This window comes from Osmerus eperlanus, chromosome 2 (assembly GCF_963692335.1).
Source record: "Osmerus eperlanus chromosome 2, fOsmEpe2.1, whole genome shotgun sequence".
Classification (NCBI taxonomy): domain Eukaryota; kingdom Metazoa; phylum Chordata; class Actinopteri; order Osmeriformes; family Osmeridae; genus Osmerus; species Osmerus eperlanus.
Genome location: NC_085019.1, coordinates 7,594,879 through 7,617,011, shown reverse-complemented (window position 1 = coordinate 7,617,011; position 22,133 = coordinate 7,594,879). Strand labels below are relative to the sequence as shown.

At 46.5% G+C, this 22,133-nt stretch overlaps 2 protein-coding genes across 3 annotated transcripts in view; both read right to left on the bottom strand.

Moving 5' to 3' along the window:
* Positions 1 to 210: 210 nt before the first annotated feature.
* On the bottom strand, positions 211 to 6,642 carry prkcsh (PRKCSH beta subunit of glucosidase II). Its single transcript, XM_062450183.1, has 18 exons — positions 6,559 to 6,642; positions 6,084 to 6,211; positions 5,608 to 5,724; positions 5,368 to 5,463; positions 5,169 to 5,226; positions 4,719 to 4,836; positions 4,496 to 4,625; positions 3,652 to 3,736; positions 3,479 to 3,557; positions 3,225 to 3,308; positions 2,958 to 3,119; positions 2,363 to 2,453; positions 2,118 to 2,187; positions 1,931 to 2,020; positions 1,753 to 1,827; positions 1,555 to 1,654; positions 1,173 to 1,332; positions 211 to 1,037 (listed from the first exon to the last, which is right to left on the bottom strand). The coding sequence occupies exons 2-17, from the start codon at positions 6,181 to 6,183 to the stop codon at positions 1,186 to 1,188; spliced, it is 1,602 nt and encodes a 533-aa protein (XP_062306167.1). The 5' UTR covers positions 6,184 to 6,211; positions 6,559 to 6,642; the 3' UTR covers positions 211 to 1,037; positions 1,173 to 1,185.
* Positions 6,643 to 6,979: 337 nt separating this feature from the next.
* pde4a (phosphodiesterase 4A, cAMP-specific) overlaps positions 6,980 to 22,133 on the bottom strand; it is a 29,789-nt gene continuing 14,635 nt past the window's right edge. Inside the window, exons 2-15 of one of the 2 annotated variants that reach the window (XM_062450171.1) lie at positions 21,519 to 21,704; positions 21,019 to 21,050; positions 20,775 to 20,850; positions 19,713 to 19,762; positions 19,030 to 19,142; positions 13,705 to 13,798; positions 13,380 to 13,543; positions 13,122 to 13,220; positions 12,816 to 12,980; positions 12,207 to 12,306; positions 11,799 to 11,953; positions 11,544 to 11,666; positions 11,162 to 11,344; positions 6,980 to 11,055 (exon numbers count right to left, since the gene is read on the bottom strand). In XM_062450171.1, coding sequence (XP_062306155.1) covers positions 10,537 to 11,055; positions 11,162 to 11,344; positions 11,544 to 11,666; positions 11,799 to 11,953; positions 12,207 to 12,306; positions 12,816 to 12,980; positions 13,122 to 13,220; positions 13,380 to 13,543; positions 13,705 to 13,798; positions 19,030 to 19,142; positions 19,713 to 19,762; positions 20,775 to 20,850; positions 21,019 to 21,050; positions 21,519 to 21,704 — 2,059 coding nt within the window. In that variant the 3' untranslated portion in view covers positions 6,980 to 10,536. Of the gene's footprint in view, positions 11,056 to 11,161; positions 11,345 to 11,543; positions 11,667 to 11,798; positions 11,954 to 12,206; positions 12,307 to 12,815; positions 12,981 to 13,121; positions 13,221 to 13,379; positions 13,544 to 13,704; positions 13,799 to 16,410; positions 17,079 to 19,029; positions 19,143 to 19,712; positions 19,763 to 20,774; positions 20,851 to 21,018; positions 21,051 to 21,518; positions 21,705 to 22,133 lie in introns of those variants that run through there. The other variant, XM_062450163.1, reaches the window with a different exon arrangement.

The following is a 22,133-nucleotide window of genomic DNA, read 5'->3' as shown; positions in this document are numbered from 1 at the left end:
AGGGACACAGAGTAACTTATTGATGTTCTTCTTACATTTTCCTGGAATGGTAGAACAAATCAAAGGAGAAAATGATCAAAAAACCTACTGGCATTCACGTCGGTAGAAAGATATCTAAATCTCATACTTCCAAACATGACCAAATGAACAAAGACAAAATGTTACAAAGAAAAATAAACCTTTCAGTTTAGTTTAGGATATTTATTACTGGGATTTCAGCTGAAGACGCTTGAAGACTTTTTCATGGAATTGTTTAATTATTTGTACTTTACATGCCAGAAAAAAAATAAAATAAAAGTTACAAATCTGAGTAAACCAAGTTGCTTTTATTTGTTCGATCTTGTTTATTTGCTTAAAACATGTATAGATTATGCTTAATTTTCTAATTTGCATGTCATTGTTTTGTCATGAATGCACAACAACATCCAGTTGCAATAATTACAAAATGTAAATGTCAATTACAATGATGGAGAATTTTATGTCAACACATTTTCAGAGTCCTCCCTTGGAGAATTAAATGTCACAGGTACAGAAATAAGCCTTACAACAATGCTAACTATTACCCTCTCTGACACTGAAAAAGTTGCATTTCGGAATAAATGGTCCTCTAGCTTCAAATGGGTATGAGCCAAATCTTACCAATACCAACATGCTTTACACAGACTTAAGGCAGATTAATTATGCCTTAGCTCAAATGCTACTTTATTACACCTTCTCAGACTTTTTCTAACAATTAAATACAGCAAAGCATATTCCTGTCAATATTTGTGTTTAGCAATGAGATAAAAGAAACCAATTCACATCATTTTAAAATCATCTTTATTCAGATTTCTTGGTTGGAATTACATTAATTTGGACACTAACTGACACCATATCAGATTGTTACAACAAAACAGGTGACAAACAGAAGTCTGACCAACAGAAAAAGAATGGAAGTTCCTTCCAGCAACACCATCTCAGAAGTAGGAGTGCTAGAGAGAAGGTGGTAGCCTAGCAGGGTGGGGGGCCTGTCCCCACAGTGGTCCCAAAACAACAACCTAGAAAAAGCAAAGAAACATTAACAAATAAAACAAAACAAAGTGACTGAAACAACATATAGCAACGTTTCCTTCCAAAGGTCCGGCCAAAGCCAGGAGGTACACAGCAAGCGTTACAGCTTCTATAATACGTACCGCTCTGGCGCGCCTAGAGCTCCTCGCGGTTGTAGACGACCGAGTCCACGCCGGGCTGCTCGTGGCACACGGCGGGCGTGGTGAACTCCATCAGATACTCACAGCGACTGGGCTCCGAGGTGGACGTCACCACAGTCTCCTTCCCACAGGTCAGCTTCACCTGACACCGGCACATCGGCAGCATCTCAACTGTCTGAGTACCTGGGACAACCCTGTCTGGATCTCGAGCTCCAGCGACTAACACTTCCTTAGCTGTGCCGAGTTTGATTCGAAGCGGTCAAGCGTTTGCAATCGGCAGAAACGCACTCCAGGAAATGACAGGTGGCGTCATGTGACTATTCGACAATTAACTGGACTGGATTTGACTGGACTGGAGACTTACTGTGGTGGATCTGTTGGGGCCCTGCCAGCAGCCTGTCCCATGATCATACTTCATCAGAGAGTAGATGTTGCCCTCGGGGCCTGCCCATGTGCCCCAAGAGCTAAGGGGGAGGGACACACAGAGAGAGACCACAGTGGTCATTTACCATCATATCAGCCTTCAGTAAAAAGAGGTAATGACTAGAAGGTTCTCTCTTACCCGAGGTTGGTCTCTGATCCCCCAAACTTGGGTTTCTGTGTTACTCGATTAAAGGGACACAGTCTATAAGTGTACCTGAAATGACGAGAAGTTGCTGGTGACAAGAAGGTCACAGTCGGATATCGAAATGAAACACTCCCTTGACCACACATACAAACATACACGACATGTGACTTACTCGCTAGTACTCAATTCGTAGCACTGGCTGTAGAGGTAAGCAAACTCTGCACTGGGGCCAAAGTCAAAAGAGATCTCCTTCTCCAGATTCCTGGATACACAGTAAAACGCAGATTTAGATTGCCATCGACTCTCCGCCGCAGGTTTAAAAGCCAGACGGGTCGTCCATAATGCGGCGAGTCCCTCACTTGATTTGATCGTCGATCTCACGGAGTGCTCGTTCGGCTTCGTCGAACTCGTCACGGGATTTCTGTGCAGCTGAGGGGTTACATTATACGATCTTACGGCCGCATGGCACAAAAGGATTTGGTCCAGATAAACCAATCAAGAAAAGAAACGGGACACCTGCCTTTATTCCGAAGCAATTTGTCTCCGTTTCAAAAAGGTGCTTTAGTCACGAGCACATTGTAAGTCGAGCGCCGAATCAGCTCACCATCAATCAGGCTCTGTGTCTCTGGATCGTAGGGTGGCATGGAGGCCTGGTCATCCTCCTTCTTCTCTGAAGTCGTTGCTGTGGGAGGTACCTACACACCAAACACACTGGGTCACTTCTACATCTTCCAGACCAATGTAGCCCCCCCCTCCCGCTCCCCCAGTTGTAAAACACAGGTGAGCTGTTGGGATTGAATGTGCTGACTGATGTTCAATCACCCGGGTAGCAGACGCAGGTTAAAAGGGTGGTGTTAACTCTGGTCGCTTCCGGCAACGTGTGCCGCGATCTCATTTCTTTTGCACTAGGGAGCCCACTATGATGCTCACAAAAGCATGAGCCATTGAAATAACTTTTCACAGTCGTCAACCAGAAAGTGAGACTGTCAGGGATTCTAAAAAGCGTCTCAATTCATGCTTTTAGGAGTCAAAGCACAACAGCCCCACTGTGTTAAACGGATCTTTGATATAAACAGCGACTATGCGACCCCTGAAGTAGGATTAGTATAAATGACTACAACAAAGTATAAATCTCTCTCTCTCTCTCTCTAAAGAACAGACAGGCAGAGACAATCCCTAAAATAAACACTTGCTCGTGCCTTGCTATCTTCATCCTCTGGCTCGTCGTCTTCCTCATCCTCGTCGTCGTCCTCCTCCTCTTCTTCGCCGACGTCTTCCTCGGGGTAGTGGTCAGATTCGCTTTCGGGGACAGGCTCCCTCACCTCCTCCTGGGGGGGCTCCACTGGTGCCTGGCTGTCTGCCTGCGCCACACACACACACACACACACACACACACACGGTCACCCACATCCCTCCTCACAAGAGAACCGTAGATGCGGAGAGTAGATCAGCAACTCTGTGGTTACCTCTGATATGTATTTGTCTTGGATCCTGCTCCACGTCATCTCAAACACCGCCGTGTCCACCCTGTCGGTTGCCCCCAGCAACTCCTGGGGAAACATAACACATGTATAAGCATTAGACTCTGTCGGGACTAGCTATGGAGAAAAATCTGATCAAATCCACTGTAGAAGCTATACTGGCATCCGGTAGTGAGATGGTATGTGTTCCCAGGAAGCCAGAGAGAAGAGAAGAGATAGAACGCGACAGGATGTCTTACCTGGGCCTCTGCTTCTGTCAGAGTGCCATCGGAATCTGGGTCAAGCTCTGGGTGGGACTGAAGCTCAGCCACAGAAACGCTGGGATGAACAAAACCAACCCCTTAGTCAACCACGGAGGAATCTCTTGAATGACACAGAAACAAATTGATGCGAGATCCAGAAATGCACTCACTAGCCGTCGGCATCATCATCCAGCTCCAGGAAAGCCTCGGCCATCCTTGCCTTGTCCTTCTCCATGCGAACAATCTCTTTCTGTTCTAAAAATATTGAACAAAAGGGAAAAAAAGGAAGACAATGGGATTCTTTTTATTTAATTCCAAATGACAATTTAAGAACATTTTAAGGTAAATAATTGACTATGTATTAACCAGAAGCATTCATTACAGAGATGTGTCTTTTTTCCCTTAGGATAATCAGCTCCACTCCTTATTCATAAATAATGTCAAATGGACAACCTGTGATGTTTCTGACAGTTGTTTTAGCTATAACCAACTGTAATATATACTCAACAACCAGTTGTCCCTCACTTACAATTAACTGTCAAAATGAGAGTTGACATAGAAACAACAGCCTGCATATGGATCCACCCCCATGTCAACAGTCTCCCCCAAGCACTGTTAACCAATAATCATCACAGAAATTCAGTCTCTGTGATCAATCTCATTAGAACAAAAGGAGTTGAGTCATTATACTGTACTAGCAGAGGCTACATCTCTTCTGGTTCTTTGCAAAAGATCCCATTCTGATCGCGTAATTCATTTTTATTAAGAGTTGGAAATGTATTTTCATTTTTTGTTTTAAATGATTTATTTGATTGAAAATCCCAACTCCCAACTCAAAACGATTGTAAAAGCATCTCTCAAGCTTTCCTTGCCTGTGTTAATCATCATTTAGATTTTCTTTTGTGATTCTTCACATCTATCGGGTCTAATAACGGCATTGTTCAGTACAAAAACATCTTACCTCTGTGCCCGAGAACCACAAAATGTCAGCGTAGTCATTTAACTATTACATACCATCCCAGGCCTTTAGGTGGCGCTCTTTAGCTTCTTTTTCTGGTTGTTCTGCAGTTTCCTTCACGGTTCTATAAGCCTCCAACTTCTCCTCAGACTCCTTCTTTTTGATCTGAAGCTCTTTCACCTTGTCCTATAGAAGAAGAAAAACATTAGAAAAAGCTCATACAAGTCGATGAAAGTATTGTGCCCTGAGCGAACAACTTCTTGGGGTTGCCTTTCTCACCTGTTTTTCCTCTTGACCCTTTTTGGCTTCATGTATCAGTTGCTGTTTGAGCAGGAAACCTTCCTTAGCTACCTCAGCTAGCTTCTGCAGGCTCTCCTTCTCCAGGCGGCCCAAATCCCTGAGGATCACAGCAATACAATCAGAACAATGACTGGATGGGGGATTGCCAGAAACTCGGAATTAGTACAATAATCCCATGTCATAACAATGATATATTAAAATCACACTATTCATAAGACAGTGTAAAAGATGAGAAGTTCATGTTTGGTGGTTCAGTCTCAAGGAAACACATGATCCAGTGCTAAACACTGGTGATGAAGTTCTCACTCTTCTGACAGCATCTGATAGCCTACACCCACACTGTATCCAAAAGCGCTGACGTTGGAAATGGATTGTATGGATTGTAAACACAGCGTTACGTGTGTGGACAGAGGTCTTTGCTATGCTCACCTGCAGGTGTTCTGACATGTAGCACCGCTGTTGTACTCATCCGTAGTGTCACAGCAGTCTGTGAAGGGGGGGGGGGGGGGGGGAGAGAGAGTGCCTCACAAACCTGTACACCTGGTACCTGAACGCCCAAGACTCAGCAGAGAGGACAGGGACATTGACCTTGACCTCCAGGTCAAGTGAAGACATTTGCATTTCTTACCACAGATGCCATCATTGATGCGTGAAGAAGGGATGAAGGTGGATCTGAAGCCAGCATTTGTGCAGTGGAAGCTGCCATTAGGGCAGGCAGCCGTACCTGAAATGCATAACAGGGATGTATACTTTAAATGGCACGTAGGATTTGTATGAGACCTAATAGATTAAGTAAGCAGCACTTGATCCCTTGCAATGATAACTGTATGCCAAGACAAATATCTCCTGTATTTTGAGAGCCTCGTACCTGGCTCATCAGAGCCATCCTTGCAGTCACAGTAGTCATCATTGACCCTATCAAAGGGGATGGTGCGAGAACCGTCCAGACAGGTGAAAGGCTTGTTTTCTTCATAGAACTGACGCTCTGTGCAATCAAACCATAGATGATTATGACATGATTAGGCTGTGAAAAACACATTTGCTGCTATATCCACATATTCTTAGTTGTGAGACAGTATATTGAAGTAGTCAGATAATCAAATGGAACGTTCTTACATTTACTCATTTAGCAGACACTCTTATCCAGAGCGACTTACAGTAAAAGTACAGGGACATTCCCCCCGAGGCAAGTAGGGTGAAGTGCCTTGCCCAAGGACACAACGTCATTTGCCACGGCCAGGAATCGAACCAGCAACCTTCAGATTACTAGCCCAATTCCCTAACGGCTCAGCCACTTGACTCCACCGTTCTACTTCAATATACTGTCTTACACTTAAAGCTTACTTGAAAGAGGAACGCCGCGCGGTCGCTGGATCTCCACCGCTGTGCATGTGCACACCACTAGGCTCATCAACAGAAGTAACGTTATGTGCACACTGAACATGGTGCAGTATGCTTTTTGCAGATCTCAACTGTCCAAAGGAAAGTCAACAAAAATTCCCAAATTTACGTTAATGAAACCCCGGTTCGTTTGCTATTACAGTTTTAGGTCGCTAGATAGTGTTCACCAACAGCCGACCATTTGCTTAACAATAAGAAGCTTGTATTAGCTCCACCTTACGCAGTGGTAGCTAAAGCTAACAAGCTAGCTATGTGGCTAGTTAAATTATATAGGCTTAACGATGGCAGACTTAGCACTAAGAACATAATACTGTATTTGGCTACACTGTCTACGAGGAGTAACAACTTATGATACATTTTCTATGACAAGAATTATAATATTTGAGGAATACAGAATGAGAAGCTAATCATTCATTACCCTTCCTTCTTCCGCACTGCCAACAACAAACACTCTAAGGACGTGGGTTACGTACAATGTGGTGTTTTTCTCTGATTGGACTGCGACATGTGTTTCGCTTGGTGATTGGAGAAAACTTAAGGAGACATCAGAAGAGGAGTATTCTGGGTAAATGCGTCGGAAGCAGCCATCTCATGCAAGAAGATCAAGTCAAATAGAATGCACAGTAGCCCATTATGTCTATTATATAATGTGTCCCTACTGTGTCGGTCATACGCTTGCCTCACGATGTGCGTTCTGTATCAAATAAAGGGGAAAATAAATACATGTATTCCCATTTTTAAATATAGCCTGGGGTCAAATCAGCTGAAATAAATATGCAATGTTTTCATATTTTCTTTGAAATAAGGCAACAAATGGAAAGTAAAACTTTGCATGTTGGCTTTAATATAAAAATCTTCCTTTATTTGTAATCTTAACACACTTTACAGTACCGAACAGTGAAATAAAAGAAAAATATACTGATATATAATTATTTTATATATAGCTGTTTGCTTATTAAATGCATTTTATTCACAAAATAACACTTCAGTTCTCTCAGAGGAAAACCTTTCATAAAAATAATATAATAGAAAATAACTTGGACACATTTTACACATTACGGCAATATAATTTACAAATATTACAATCATTTCATGTGTTTTTTCAATTTATATAATTTTACTAACTTGTGAACAAACAAATGAATTAAAGTCCAGATAGTTTCTCAGAGGGATTCTATGACCAAAGTGACTTAGAATTAAAAGTGGAGATTATTCTAGAAATGGGAAGGTTATGACCTTTGAGGGCACAACCGTTTTTTTCTTCCTTCTGAGTCACACCATGTGACACAAACAGTCAAAAACACTAGTATGAACTTTCCTGGATTAATGATGGCGATCATTTTCTATGACATTTGTCTATGCCAACAGAGCATGGGCAAATGCAACTAACAATAAAAGGGTCAGGTATCTGGCCCAATGGAATGCAATCAGTGTAACAGCTAACTATCAATCATCCGACACATAGACCCACACTACTGTAACCACATCACCTACCTTACGACCCGCCCAAAAATAAAGTGCTGGTACAAAATATTTTTCTGACCGTTTGTATACAATTAGAATTTACACAATTCAGAGTGTGTGAGAAAAGGACAGCACAAGAGAGAAGGACAGTAGAGAGGAAGGATGAAAGTGTCAGGATTTGGCCTATAGTGCTTAAGTGATTTACTTTACTACCTCAGTCTCATAACAACCATACAAGGTAATTTGTCAGGGATGATGACAAATATACTTGGATAAATTTATAATTTACAGTCCAACATTACACTATATACAAAACAAGCCGTGGTAATGCTAGTAGTTATACTATCAATATGTTGTTCAATTTCCATCCACCAGAATGATACAAAAATAAAAACTGTACACAAACTGTTCAAAGAAAACACTTCTGGTATTTTCTATGGTTTTCTTTTCATCATTTAAAAACAATGGCAGCGATCAATCAATTGAATAATTCCTTAATAAGAAACGATTGCTACAGTATTGTGTTAAAATGGCAATTAAATAGGTGTTTGTTTTTTATAGCTCGTAACAACAAAAAGCCACAAAAACAAAGCCACATCTTCAGAGATAGGTAAATGCATCATGGGAATATCAGATGCAACTGCAACAGTAACCCTGGATTCCCATTCCACATATCAAAGGCCAGAGCAGTGACCCCACAAACCTGCTCTATCCAATCACAGAGCTGGCCGGACACCCAGGATCCTCTTCCATCAGGCACAGGATTCTTAAGATAAGCCCGGTTACTGACCAGCAGAAACCAGCTTCGTATGCCCTCGATAGAACCTTCCTGATTGCATTTTACCCTATGAAAAATCCCAAGTCAAACTGTCACCTTTACAAGTTGTCCTGATCAAGGCCTGACCATCAATCCATAATAATGATGATTGTGAGTGTGACAAGCTAGTTTGTGGCAACAAAAGACACCCTCTCCCGATCCTTTTCTTCTTCTCATCGCTCTCTTTCTCTCTTTCTCTCCTCTCTCCCTCTCCCTCTCTCTCTCTACATGGACCTTCACATTCATCATCAGAAACCTCCATACCCACGTCTTGCTAATTTCCACCTAAAGCAAAACTGTAAAGGGTAAAAATCAACCCTCCCCCAAAGAGGCCCCTCAAGTGGGGATTGAAATGTGGGTTCGTACTCTCATGACCATCACAACACATTCTTAATATTGGCTATAACATTGTAGCAACATATTGATTATGTAGCAGCAATGTTACACTTTCTCTTTAAAATGCAGGACGCTGGATAAATTGTGTAAAGACAATTCACACAGATAGAGGCATACAGACATGGTATAAATATACTAGGATATTTTAGAATATATCATATAAATCTACATAGTGGCAGGCACAGCATGTGTCCTGCATGTGACATTAAGGCAAAAAAGCTTCAAATATAATAAGGATGATTTGGGACTGCCGGTCCTCCTTTTGGCCAAGCTTCTCCCCTCCAACCAGTACTGCTCCCTGATTTTCAAACCCTAAAATCACTGTTTCTCCTCAAACTCCCTCTGCCCTCTGCGAGCTCCTTTTCCATCACTGATCTCTTAATCTTATGTTTTGGTGACAACCGAAGCATTATGTGAAGAGAGACTGGACGTGAAACACACAATTTGCATGAAATATGGAATTAGTGCTGCTGCTGAAATTATTAGTAAGTGTTCAACATATTCAGCAAAACTTTGATAAATAGAAAATAGGCATAACGTATGCTCCAAAGATTTACATGGCTTATACTCATAAAGTAAAAAAAAGTCATTCTTAGAAGAAAACCCAGTTGCAGGAAAGAGTCTATTAGCGGTATAGTGGAGGTGTGGTAGTAGTAGGGACTGCTCTTTTTGAGTTTTGAGACATCTCATTACTAAAAGAGAAACAAAGGAAGACTTACTGAAAACATGTCAGAAACACAGAAACAAACTGAGCTTGTGAAGTACACAGTAAATAAAGAACAGTTCAGATAGATCTCAAGAGACAATCGAAAATGAAGACAAAAGCAAACACTCCTGTCCCACGATGCATTGCTTCACAGCAACTCCATTCAGGGAGCTGGTGTTTCAGAAAGGCACACAGCCATCTTGCACCGGTAGCACTTCTCATAAAGGGAAAAGAGGGGTGGGACCGGCAGGTCCCTTTATCGCAGCATCTTCCTCTCCATCGTTATCTTCCTCTCCTCGTCTGTTCTCCTCCCTTCCTCTCCTCCTCTCTTCCTCTCCATCTGCTTTATAGATCCATATTATTCTTTCCGACAGAAATGGAAAAAAGTCACTCTGAAGTGTAGCATTTCTGAGGAAACAGAGTTCCTGTTGAGATTCTGACAAACATAAACTATTAATACTGACTGACATTATTTAATACTCCACTAAGAGATGGCTTTTTCCAAAGAGACTCAGAACCAATCCAAGACCCCATCTACACACACACAAAACACACACGTGTGTTACAAGTGTGCAGTTGTGTTTAAGTCACTCTGTGTAGTATGTGTGCGTGTATTTGTCTGTGCGTGTTGTGTGTATTTGTCGGTGTGTTTTAACATGACTACTTTGGTGTATGTGTATGCGTCTGTATGTGTTTATGTGTACATTTCAGTTCCAGAGTACTACACCGACTTCGATGGCCCATTATTGATGTGTTTCCCCATGCCTTTTCATCCACAGATCCTCAGATTATATTTGCTGGAATGACTCCAGCTCCCACGTCAAATCTACAGTTGCTGTGTTATTAGCTTGAAGCGTTATTATTAAGTTCCCTTTTTGAAAAATAGATTTAAAGGTCTGTATTGTTTATGTACTCTTTTTCTTTGTTCTTGGTTTTGCCATCAAAAATAAAGATGGATAAAGAGAATGTGTGTGCATGTGAGTTGGGTGGGGGAGGGGGGTGGGGGGCAAAACTCATGTGTCATCAGCTGGTGAGGATGAATCTTCCTCCTCCTCTTCCTCCACGGGACTCGTGTCAGAGTTTCTCCCCTCCTCACCCCCTAACCGCGTCTTCCCTTGCTCTCCTGCCTCCTCGTCCTCCTCCATCACCACCTCGTCCTCCTCTTCGATGATGTTCTCGTCCTCCTCCGCGATTCCGTCGCCTCCCTCCCCTTCGTTCTCCCCGTCCCCGTCCTTCTGTCCCTCGCGGCGGCCCTGCGTCAGGTGGTTCGGCGAGGGTCTCTCGCCCTCCTCCTCCTCCTCGGCGTGCTCTGCGTGACTGTCCTCGTCCAAAGTGAGCTCAAACTGGAACTTGTCGACGCAGACGTTGAGCTCCTTGTCCGTGTCCACAGGCTCGGGGGGACTCTGGGGGATGGTGCTCTGGTACCAGTCCCTGTTGTCCTCCAGAGTGTCCAGGATATCCTGGGCGTCCGGATGGACCAGGTCCCCCCACGTCTCCCACAGAGGGTGCACGATGTAGTCGATAAAGCCAACCTACACCAGGGTAGAAGGGGGGGGGACTGGTCAATATCGTACAAATGAGCAACGCATGTATATGTGTGGGTTTGTGTATGTGTTTGTGGGACCTGCTTGGGCATACCTGACTCTTCTCCACCGAGGCTGTATGTTTGTCACACATGGGACTAATCTCCATGCCTCTCTCCCTCTCCTTGTCTCCCTGTCTGGAGAACTCCTCCATGATGCGCTCTGTCCACTGTCTGTACACAGCTAGAGGCTTGGTGGGGTTGCTCAGGTCAGCGCAGTGCACCATGTTCCTCAACACCTGCACACACGCACACACACACACACACACACACACACACACACACACACACACACAAGACACAAAATTAACATGGCATTGTGTATACACATAGCCCAAACAAGAGGTATACCAGTACCTAAAAAAACGGACAGGATAATTTTCCTACTATAAAGGGCATCGTTTACAATGGAACTTCATCTGAGGCAGCAAAGCTTACTTGAATGCGATCTGTGTAGTGGTCCAGCAGTAGCACCCCTGAACTTGTCACCTTCTTGGTCTCCACCATGGTCTTTAGATCTGCTAGCAAACTCATGTGTTTGGACATGTCAGTTGCCAACACCTGGAGAAAGAAGTGGGGTAGTAGAAGATGAACCACTATCTCACCACCAACATGCCCAAATGGGACTCTTGCAGGCTCCACCTCTGTGATGACATGAGAGTCAAGCAGAGCCGGTAAGCGACAGGGCCTCACCATGTCAATGACCAGCTTGCGCAGGCTCTGGCGTTGCCTCTTGCTAAGGTTCTGGAAGATGTCACAGTTCTCCTCGTGGAGCAGCTTGAAGCCCACAGCCAGGTGGTGGTTCTCCAGAACCGACTCATCGTTATACATCAGAGCTAGCTCCGAATCTGGGGAAGAGCAACAGCCATCGTACAGACTGGTCAGAACACACACAGGGAAATCTGCGTTTGAAGGTCAGGTGATCGTGCATGTTCTGGTGTCGTATGGGTTGAACCTTATTAAGCTGTGACTGTCATCAGAATCAGCCGCATAGTGCATCCAGAAAACAGCTATACTCCAATGAGCAATGCTGCAGTGCAGTCATCTCGGCATTCAGTGCTCAACTGTGCGCTACAGTGTCGAGGAGGGCTTTCCACTCACTGGTATTGATGAGGAACTGGTTGGACACTCCAGGATGGTCCACATCATGAATGGCAGCAGCAAACAACGCAGCCAGGATCTCCAGATCAGTGAAGACAGCCTGAGTGGAGAGGGAGGGAGGCGGGCGGACGGGCGGGGGAATGAGAGGTCAGTCAGGAAGTGTGCATGTTGCCATGCTTTTATGCTTTCAGCACACAGTCTCCATGAGGCTTGCATACAGAAAGACCAGCTATTCAAAGGTTCCTCTGATGTTCCCTTTTAGAGGCTAGGTACAGTACAAAGCAACACTCCAGGGGCTTGTAATAAGCATTAGTTAATCAAAACGACCGCCCTTATAAGATGCTTATTAATGAGACTATAAAAGTGATGATAATATTAGGAAGGATTAGGGTTCGGGTTAATGTCACCGTAAGCTGATAAAGGCGCTAGTTATTAGGTAATAAGGCCCTTATAAGATGCTTTGAACATTAATATGTGGTAAGTAGACTTACTAAGGCCTTTTACCTATGAACCAACTCTTATTATAAGCACCTGGATCTAAAGTGTTACCCAGCATGGGAACAGTTTGCACTGGATGTCAGTGGATGAATGCCAGGAGCCTGGTCTTACGTCCAGAGCAGGGGTGGACAGCAGCACGTGTGTGGACTGGGTCACGTCTGCCGCGTGGAGGCTGTTGTGATAGGCCACGTTGGCATGGTAGTGGTCCTCCAGAGTCATCACGTAGGTGATGAAGGTGTCAGCCGGGATACTGAACGTCTTCAGCAGATCCCTTTCCTGGATCCAACGCACAAGACACATATCGGGTGAAACGGAACTCCGGCGAGCGAGCGCCGACGCTAACGTGCATCACGTTTCCGCGACCCATTTGAGGGATCCGTCAAACGACAACATGGTGAAAAAGACATTCGTACACACCTGGAAGATGGCAAACATCATGCAGCTGAGAGGCCTGTTATTGGAGAACTCAGCCACATGAAAGATATTAAGGCCCCACTTATTCAAGTCATCCAGCTCCTGTAGAACAGACAGAATCAACACAGGCATCAGTGCATTGAACCGTGCTGCATTTTCATTCAACTGAACATGGTATGGGGGAGACGCGTCACTCGTTTTAGCGCCTTCGAAAGCTCTTGTGCGTGTACTGGGAAAGCGACGCAAGGGACAGAAGTCTACCCGGGCTAACGCTTCCTCCTGTTCCGTCTTGACTCCAAAGCGAGGCATGGCAGAGATGGACAGGCTGGAGCTGTGCGTGAGCTTCTTCACGCCGCTGATGTGGCACATGGGCTTCTCCCTCTCTCTTTGGGTGGGGGACGGGATCTCCACGTCATTCTGCTTATCTGGGGGCGGGAGGGAGGGGGGGAGGGAGGGGGGGAGGGAGGGAGGGGGGGAGGGAGGGGGGTCAGAGGTCGCAAGTCAGACGCGACAGAGGGCGGATCGGAGAGGAGGAAGAGACAGAGGAATGGACTCGAGGTGCGACAGAGGTTTGACTTTGACTCACCGAGGAATGTGGTGGAGATGTATTCAGACACCTGGTTCCCTGACCGACTCATCTCAGACAGGTGGGAGAGCTCCCGGTTCAACATCCTCTTAAACTGAACAAGAGAAAACACGAGAAAGGAAAGAGAGAACAGGAGAAGAGGAGACAGAGAGATGGAGAGGGTTAAAACTGGTATACCGGACTTTAAGACATAAGGTGACAGTGGATCATTGTAAATCTGAGAGGTCAACATATGATTTGGTAGGCTTTAAAGTGACACGACTAAACAATCAGCAAAAAGAGAAGGCAAGAAAATGCAATCCATTAACAAGCCAACTTTATTCAATTTGCACAGATTCCTAAGAATGTGGAGTTTTGGCAGGGAGACATGAGAGCCATGTTGAATCCAGGCTTTGTCCTCTTTGAGAAGAGAAACGTCCCATGAGCAGAAAAAAATTCATGTCCTTAACGTCCTCCAGACATTCACTGCAGCAAACATTTCAGCATGGCTCAGAAATGATAAGATGGGTGTTTCAGTGTTTTTCCTTTGGTAATATGACACGTTGTCCTTGACTGCGAGAATGTAAACATTAATACAATGTCAACGGCAGACATGACAGGACAGTAAGCATATGCAAAATGGAAATGTTTTCAGTCACACAGACATATTTCAACCAAACTAGGGTTGCGTTTGAGGAACGAAAGTCAAGCCTGCTGGCTGTGATCTTAGCCAGTCACGTGCAGGCGCAGTGCGATTCGGACCAGATCCCTTCGTCTGTGTCCTACTGACTGATCCTTCACACATAGTAATCTCCATGGCAACCGGAGAGGTTGCCCTGGCAACTGCCTCCTCACAGTCAGTCCTGCAGCAGGATGGGAGAGCGACGGCTGCTTGGGTGACAATCTGAGAGAGAAGGCAGGTGTCTGACCTTTCCCAAGGTCAACCCTCCCCTCCCTTGCGCTCGCCCATCTCTCTCCTCTTCCCTCCTCTCTTCCACTCTGCCTCTAACGGTAAACAACCCTGCCCACTCTCCGCTTCAAAACCATTTGTGTCTCTGCCATAGGAATCACTCCCCTTCTCCTGCTCATCCCCACAGCACTTCCTTCCCCGTCTTCCTCTCGGCTTATGTGACTCTCCTCTCCCATCCAATCGGACGCTTTGTTACATGTTAAAAGTCAGGTTTTCTCTAAACCTGTCAGACAAGAGGAAGCCATCGGGAAGCAGGTGTCCAGAGAAGCCCAGTGACACATAATGCTGAGTCATAGCTGCCAACCAACACAACCAGAGACACATACGACCACACACTTCCTCCTCCTGAGTAATTCAACACACGGTGCCGAGCCAAAGCTGTGATAGAAGCGAGGGGGCATCGTCAATCCTCTGATAACTGCCATATGTACCAGGAACATCATCAGACAATCGTCCAATCACATATTGTTTATGGAGTCCTTCTTACGATCAGTGTTACAAAGGGCTTAGCAATTGCCCATAGATGTCAACCTTTGAAATCAACACCTTAACCTCCAGACAGAAAAATGAATCAGTTAGTGTGTCTCTCCTATCTCACTCCTGCAATACAACATTTCAGTCCTCTACATCGGGGCATATTACGCACATACATTACAACCACCACCAGCTGCAGTATGCTCATGAAGACAAAGTGAAATTGGAACGTGTTGTACTTGCTGAAGGAATGGTTTGCCTCTGAAATGTTCACAGCCTATATCGAAACATTCAGATGTTTTCTGAGGAGAATGGGATCTTTCTGCTGCATGTTTCTGGGTGAGTTGGTCAGATGGGCATAGTCCTTTCTGCGATCGGGGGGTGGGGTGGGGTGGGGGGGGGGCTGTGTCAAAACAACACGGTCAAAGGACGGTCACCAGCAAAACATTAGCGTCGCTCTCTCAAAGATGCACGGTTGTTCTATTCCTAGTCAAGGAAACAAGCACACTGGACAGCATCCATTCTCCTAGGTCAGAGCAAAACACAGAGAGGGAGCTGTCCAGGAAAACACTGCAGAGAGGCAGGATGTCTCTGTGGGCTCTGAGGTGAAGCATGCCCTTCACTGTCACTGAGCCTCGCCACCTGGAGGCTTATTGAGGCCAGTCTCAGTGGAGGGGGGGGGGGGGCTGAGGTAGCAGGTGTGCAGAAGCCTTTCAAACCTCTCTTTGTCCCTTTGCCATCTATCCTTAGCTTTGGCTTCAGGGTATGTACTCTGTAGTTGTAATACTCAATATTCAAAACAGAGCCTACCATAATATATAAACACCGTATAACAGCCAGCAGTGAGTGGAGTTTAGGCTTAATACACTCAGAACTCGTGCGTGTTCTCCTTGAACGCAAAGGTAAATAATGCAGGGGATCTGCAAGACTGAATTGGTCAGGGTAATACAAACAAAATCTAAAATCAATCCAACTTCCACTCTATTTTAGACGCCAAGACTTAAAATCATCCCACATCAACACACCACATCAACTGGTCTGTACTTCCTATTGTCCCAAATAGTCCTCTAGGAGCTCTAGCTTTCAACACAAACATGGAAATCTAAAAGAATAACACTGAAAGAAAATGATTTGATTACTGCCAAGACACTTAGCAGTGCGCTACCATGAGAACAGAAGATGGAAAACAGAACTATGAGAACAAATCTTGACCCTCCAAAACCACCAAATCCAAGATGGCCTTCAGGTCGGCCTGGTTTTCCTTCGAGCCCTCCCAGCCCTACCTGGTCCCACCAGCCGATGAGCCAGGGTCTGGAGCAGGTCTCACAGAACAGGTCCACAAAAGGTGTCCTGCGCTCCGCTGCTGTCCCACCCCCATCCAGCACCCCCGAGGCGGCTGCGCCGAGGTCCAGCTCTGCCCCCACCCTCCCCTGCAGGGGGCTGTAGCTGGAGGAGCGAGGCAGCCGGTAGCCCCCCGGCACAGGCGAGGGGCAGGGTGAAGGGACGGGGTCAATGGCCTCCACCACACCCATGCTGAGGGCGACGGGCTGTGTGGCCTGGCGCTGGCACAGGCAGGAGGTGCGGTAGTGGAGCAGGGTGGGGGCACTGCGAGTGCCCCAGCGGCATGTGGATGTCGTCAAGGTGTGGGGGGAGAGGCCGCAGCCGGCCAGGCCGGGACACTCCAGAACGATAACTGCCCCGCGAGGGGGGCGAGGGGGGCGAGGGCAGAGGCTGCAGGTGCTCACAGTCCGTCCCTACATGTGGCGCTCCCCGGACCGGGCGCCCCTGTCAGTCCAGCGCCAGGCCCCAGTGTGGTCCTCCGACGAGGGTCCTCCCTGATGGGAAGGCCAGGAGCCCCCTGGATCCGTCTGCTGACAAGACTACATCTCATCCCAGCTGGTGAATAGAACCGACCCAAATCACACAGCAGGGTTGGGGTGGGGGGGGGCTAGGGTTGGGGAGGGCTGGGGGCGGGGGGGCGGGATGACAACGAAAGAGAAAGAGACACCGTCTGAAGGGCACAGAGAGGAGGCAATGGAGGTGGGAAAGAGAAGGCGAGAGGAAAGAGAGAAAGAGGTTTTCGGGGGGGGGGGGGAGAGATAGAAGGTCAGAGGAGAAGGGATTGACGAGAGGCAGCCGGAGGTGAGAGGGAGGGAAAGAGGACGATGACAGGGGAAGCGGGACGATGGCCGAGTCCAACGACGGAGGTGAGGGGGGAGAACAGACGGCAAGGTGAAGGAGGGGGAAAATGGACGGCCGCGGGGGGAGAGTCAGAGGAGGACGGAAAGTCGGGGAGAGTGGAGGAGGAGGGCGGGCGGGCTAGTGGCAGCCGGTCAGGCTAACGGAATCACAGCATCCGCTCTGGTCGTGGAAAAACAGGCTCCCTCTTCCTCTCTGCGTTGGCTGCCCCTCCCCCACCGCGCAGATCCAGGGGCCCGGCCCAGTCCGCCCCCGTGCATCACAGCCCGACTGTGCCTCGGTCGATCCCCTACGCGCGCTACCCGCTGGCTGTCCCGCGTCCCTGTAATCCCGTGAGACGTGTCCCTGTGCTATCCCCCCGGATGCTGTCCCAGTCAGTCCATGGCTCTGCCGGCCAAGAGGTGCGATCCTGGTGCTGAGCTTTATCGTCTCCCCGTCCTCCTCCTCCGATGCTCTGCCTCTCGCTCCTTCGCTCTGGGTGCTGTAGACAGCCCTTGCAAGCCAATCAGCCAGCGTGTGGCTGCATGCGCGTGCGTACCCCTGTGAGTGTGCGCGAGCGCGCGCGTGCGCCCGCGGCCTGACTGCGCAGGTGCTGCTGACAGCGTGTACGTCTGCCAGAAAGTGCGTGTGTGAGAGAGAGAGAGAGAGAGAGAGAGAGAGAGAGAGAGAGAGAGAGAGAGAGAGAGAGAGAGAGAGAGAGAGAGAGAGAGAGAGAGAGTGAGAGACGGTGACTCTACGCTTGTGTCTCCATGTTGCGTGCGGTTTCCCATGTATGTGCTGGCTGCTTGCTGACAGACAGCGTCATCCTCTCTCTCCTGCACGCTCGCCGCCTCCCATGAGATTTCTCTCACCGCATGCACGCACGTATGCACAAACGTAGGCTACACACACACACACAACTGCACAGATCTATGCACCACCATTTCTCTCCCGCCCTCCCTCTTCTACCCATGCATGTATTTTCTTCTGTATTAAGAACTACTCAAAAGCCTACATGAACCGAAGCCTTTTTTTGTTTGTTGAAAAAACAGACAGATGTAAAACGTTGCTTCGGCTCTAGGGTACATAACACATGAACACAGCTCTGTCTCTTTAAGACTGAAGACTATTGTCGGAGATTTTCATTGGTTGATGCCCAAATCACATGCTTTGTGGTCAGAGTGGCAAGCCAATGACTAAAAGGGAAGGGCAGACCCTGCTGCTGTTGGATAGCAACCAAGGTTACAGCAGAAACATCAGCATCAGGACCCGACCCCCCCCCTCCCATTTCTATCCTTCCCTCCCACAGACCATCAGCCCCTTGATTCTCTCTCTCTATATATCTGTCTCTCCTCCCTTCCTGTTTTGCACACAAACACAAGCACATCATCACAATCAAAGTGAATCTGACAGCTCATGCAATGGTGCGCTCAAGCCACATAGCTCTCCTCTACAGTCACACAAACTGCTTTTTCAGACATATTCATTTTCAACAGGATCTTCCGCCCCACTGCCACAAGGAGTGTCCACCGTTTGTATGACACGAGGTAAGTACAAGGCACATCTACCTCGTGAGGTCACAGTCAGGGATGCGGCGACAGTTTGGGGCCGAAAACGACTTACGCGTGGAGGACGACCAGAGAAGAAGTGATTATGAGGTGTACGGGGCAGTGTGGCATGAAAGCGAGTCGCGTGGCCTGGTGCGAGCGGGGTCATCGAGGTACCTTGTTGGACGCCATCTCACTGACAGAGCGATGTGTCTGGACGGTCTCTAACTGGTCCAGACACCAGTCTAGTTCATCCAGAGTCTCCCTGGCCATCTGCTGATAGGTCTCCTCTGAGGGGACAGACACACGGCCAGCATCAGTCTACTGTGGCCTTGGCCACACACCAACCTGCTAGCCAATTTTATAGGACCAGCCCTGATACTGTACACTAGAGACAGACCGTCATCTCTATTGTCTATCTTGGGGCACGAGGGGCGTGTTTTAACAGTATATTGCATGTCTAGGTTGTGCTGTAAGCGCCCTGTAAGCCGTGCAATATTTCACAATATGTGTGAAGCAATATGAAAGAGAAGTTTCCCTTTGCATGGAATTCCGCATCGCCAGGATTGTGATGGACGTGCCACTTCTACAAACGCATAGCTATTGGTCATTGTTTAAATTCTATCAAAGAGATACATTACACTTAAAGTAGATCAAGGAGAAATGATTGGGAGAGATATTGGGAACTGTGTTAAAAGGTTGAATTGTTAATGTTAATGTTGGTGTATCTTCAATTAGTGTTTTAGCATAATCAACAAGTGCATATTTCACAAAGTGCATGATTGTGTGAGAGAATATTCACAATTCTGTGAATTGTGAATTCACAAAGGTGTCTAACTTTTATGTTGCTGAAAACCTACCAGAGAGTGTTGCCTGGGGAACAGTAGGTTGGCTTGTCACTGGTGACCTCCTGTGGACAAATAGATAATTACATGAGAGTGGGTCTAGACTACCGCCCTCTGCTGGACGCTAAGAGACCTGCTCACAGACACAGGCGATGGAGAAGAGACAGTTTACAGTAGCATACGCCTGAAGTAGATGACACAAGGTTCAGTGCACCTTCACCATTCCTATTTAACAACTGTAAAGACTATTTCAAACACACTGTATCATGGATAACTTCATGACAATATAGAGCTATACAAATAAATAAGTCAACTAAAAAGCAAACACACGTACCAAACAGATATTCTAAATCTTCTATATGCTCGCTTCTCTACATAGCCTAAGTGGTTAAGTTGGCAGACTAGGGAGGGTTGTTAGGACATAGCACAGCCTAATTATAGCTTCAGATAATTCTATGCTGCATTGTTGTACTGCATGTTGATGCTAAAAGCCTGCCAACTCATGCCTCCTCCTGTCTCTAACAAGGAGGGTATATTTAGCCTTATTGACCATTTCCATTTCCAGAACATATCAAATAAGGGACAGACGTTTAGGACATGATGTGCTCAGCACACAGTCACGAATACGTGATGACAGCTCTGCCACATTCCATGACAGAATGGAAGAAAAAAAACATGCTTTTTTTTACAGAGGACAAAAGGTTATTTAAGTGAGGGTAGGGACAGTGACAAAACACAGACAGAAAACGAAAGAGAGAGAGAGACAGAGAGAGAGAGAGAGAGAGAGAGAGAGAGAGAGAAGGAGAGAGAGAGAGAGAGAGAGAGAGAGAGAGAGATGAGAGAGAGAGAGAGAGAGAGAGAGAGAGAGAGAGAGAGAGAGAGAAGAGAGAGAGAGAGAGAGAGAGAGAGAGAGAGAGAGAGAAGAGAGAGAGAGAGAGAGAGAGAGAGAGCGAGAGAGAGAGAGAGAGAGAGAGAGAGAGGATGAGAGAAGAGAGAGAGAGAGAGAGAGAGAAAGAGAGAGAGAGAGACTACCAGTCCCTAGGATGTTGTGAAAAGGGTCAACGTTTTGATACTGACTTGTTAGTGGGTGTTGTGACATTGGCCAGGATGGTGAAGTTGCTTCTTACAGTTCGTAGACTGGCCAACACCTGAGGGGAGAAGGACAGGAGGGGAGGTGGGGGTGGGGGGAGTGGAGGGGAGGGGTGAGGCAAAGACTAATTCACTGCATATTCATTTCCGTCTCTTCAAATAGTTCCCCGTAATTAGAGATCTAAATCAATGTGCTGAAGCGGTAAACAGCATGGCAAGGACATACCTGAGCAAAAAGGAGTGACTATCATGTCCTCTGCATGCCTTGAAAAAGAGATGGAGAAGAGAGAGAGAGGGAGAAACAGAGAGTGCATGAATGTGAATGGTGCAGGTGGGGAGAGAGTGAGCGAGCGAGGCTCGACTCAAAGAGCATTTTTATCCATGGATAGATTATTTACCCTGTGGTTTACACAACAAACCTCGGAAGATCTAAACACATACATTACTAATAACATATCTTCATCTTATAGTCTGACACACAAGCTGACAATGCTATAACGCTAACAAGATTGATCATGATTTCATTAGCATAAATCTGCTATAACCATAATCATTATGATTGCTACGCAAGTTGATTGCAATTGTATGGTGTGTAATGTATAGCGGTCACATCAAGCTGATCAAGTGCACGAAAATGTGTCGTTCAGCCAGTTGTTCGACTTCTGTGTGATTGCTGGTCAGTGTGTGTGTGTGTGTGTGGGGGGGGGGGGGGGCGGAGGGGTCAACACTCACCCCTCACTGTTGATGGAGGAATTACGTGACATGGTTTTGGGCGACATGTCATAGTCGGAGTCCGAGCGGTAGAGGAAGGATTCCCTGCGCTGACTCTGGGGGAAGGAGGGGTGAAGCCCCAGGCCAGGACTCGCCTGCGAATCCATGGGGCTTCGGCCGGGTGAAGCACCATTCTCAGAGTCAAAACTGAAAAACGAAACAGAAGCAGATGTCCCGGATGAAGTTGAAGGGGAAGTGTCCCCCCCCCCCCCCCCCACACGACTCGTGTCTGTGGTGCTATCAGAAGCGTATCAATCCTGCCCACTGAAGACCAACAGAGAAACCCAAAACACAAGATTAGCACTAATCTCCAAAAAGTTCAGTCAAACACAAGCTTAGTCGGAGCTTATCCAAAGTGTACACAGAAACATGCTTCTTATGGTTAGACAAGCTTCTTTTTTTTATTAAAGAAGGATTTTCGGCTGCAATTTCCTCAGTAATGAAAAGTACATCAACATGAAGGTGTGAAGAAACCCTCTGTAAACTATCATTACTTCTCCTCAAATTGATTTCTGTATTAAACACGGCGAGCATATAAACAGTTAGATTTCAGCTTTTGTGCTCAAATCGAATTTA

What these genes read in the sequence shown, in the direction of transcription:
- prkcsh (XM_062450183.1), bottom strand. Translation starts at nt 6,183, where the DNA reads ATGTTCAGTGTGCACATAACGTTACTTCTGTTGATGAGCCTAGTGGTG. An exon ending in TGACAGAAGCAGAGGCCCAG is followed by an intron (nt 3,309 to 3,478) that starts GTAAGACATCCT and finishes ATGTTTCCCCAG; the next exon opens with GAGTTGCTGGGGGCAACCGA. An exon ending in TACGAATTGAGTACTAGCGA is followed by an intron (nt 1,828 to 1,930) that starts GTAAGTCACATG and finishes TCGTCATTTCAG; the next exon opens with GTACACTTATAGACTGTGTC.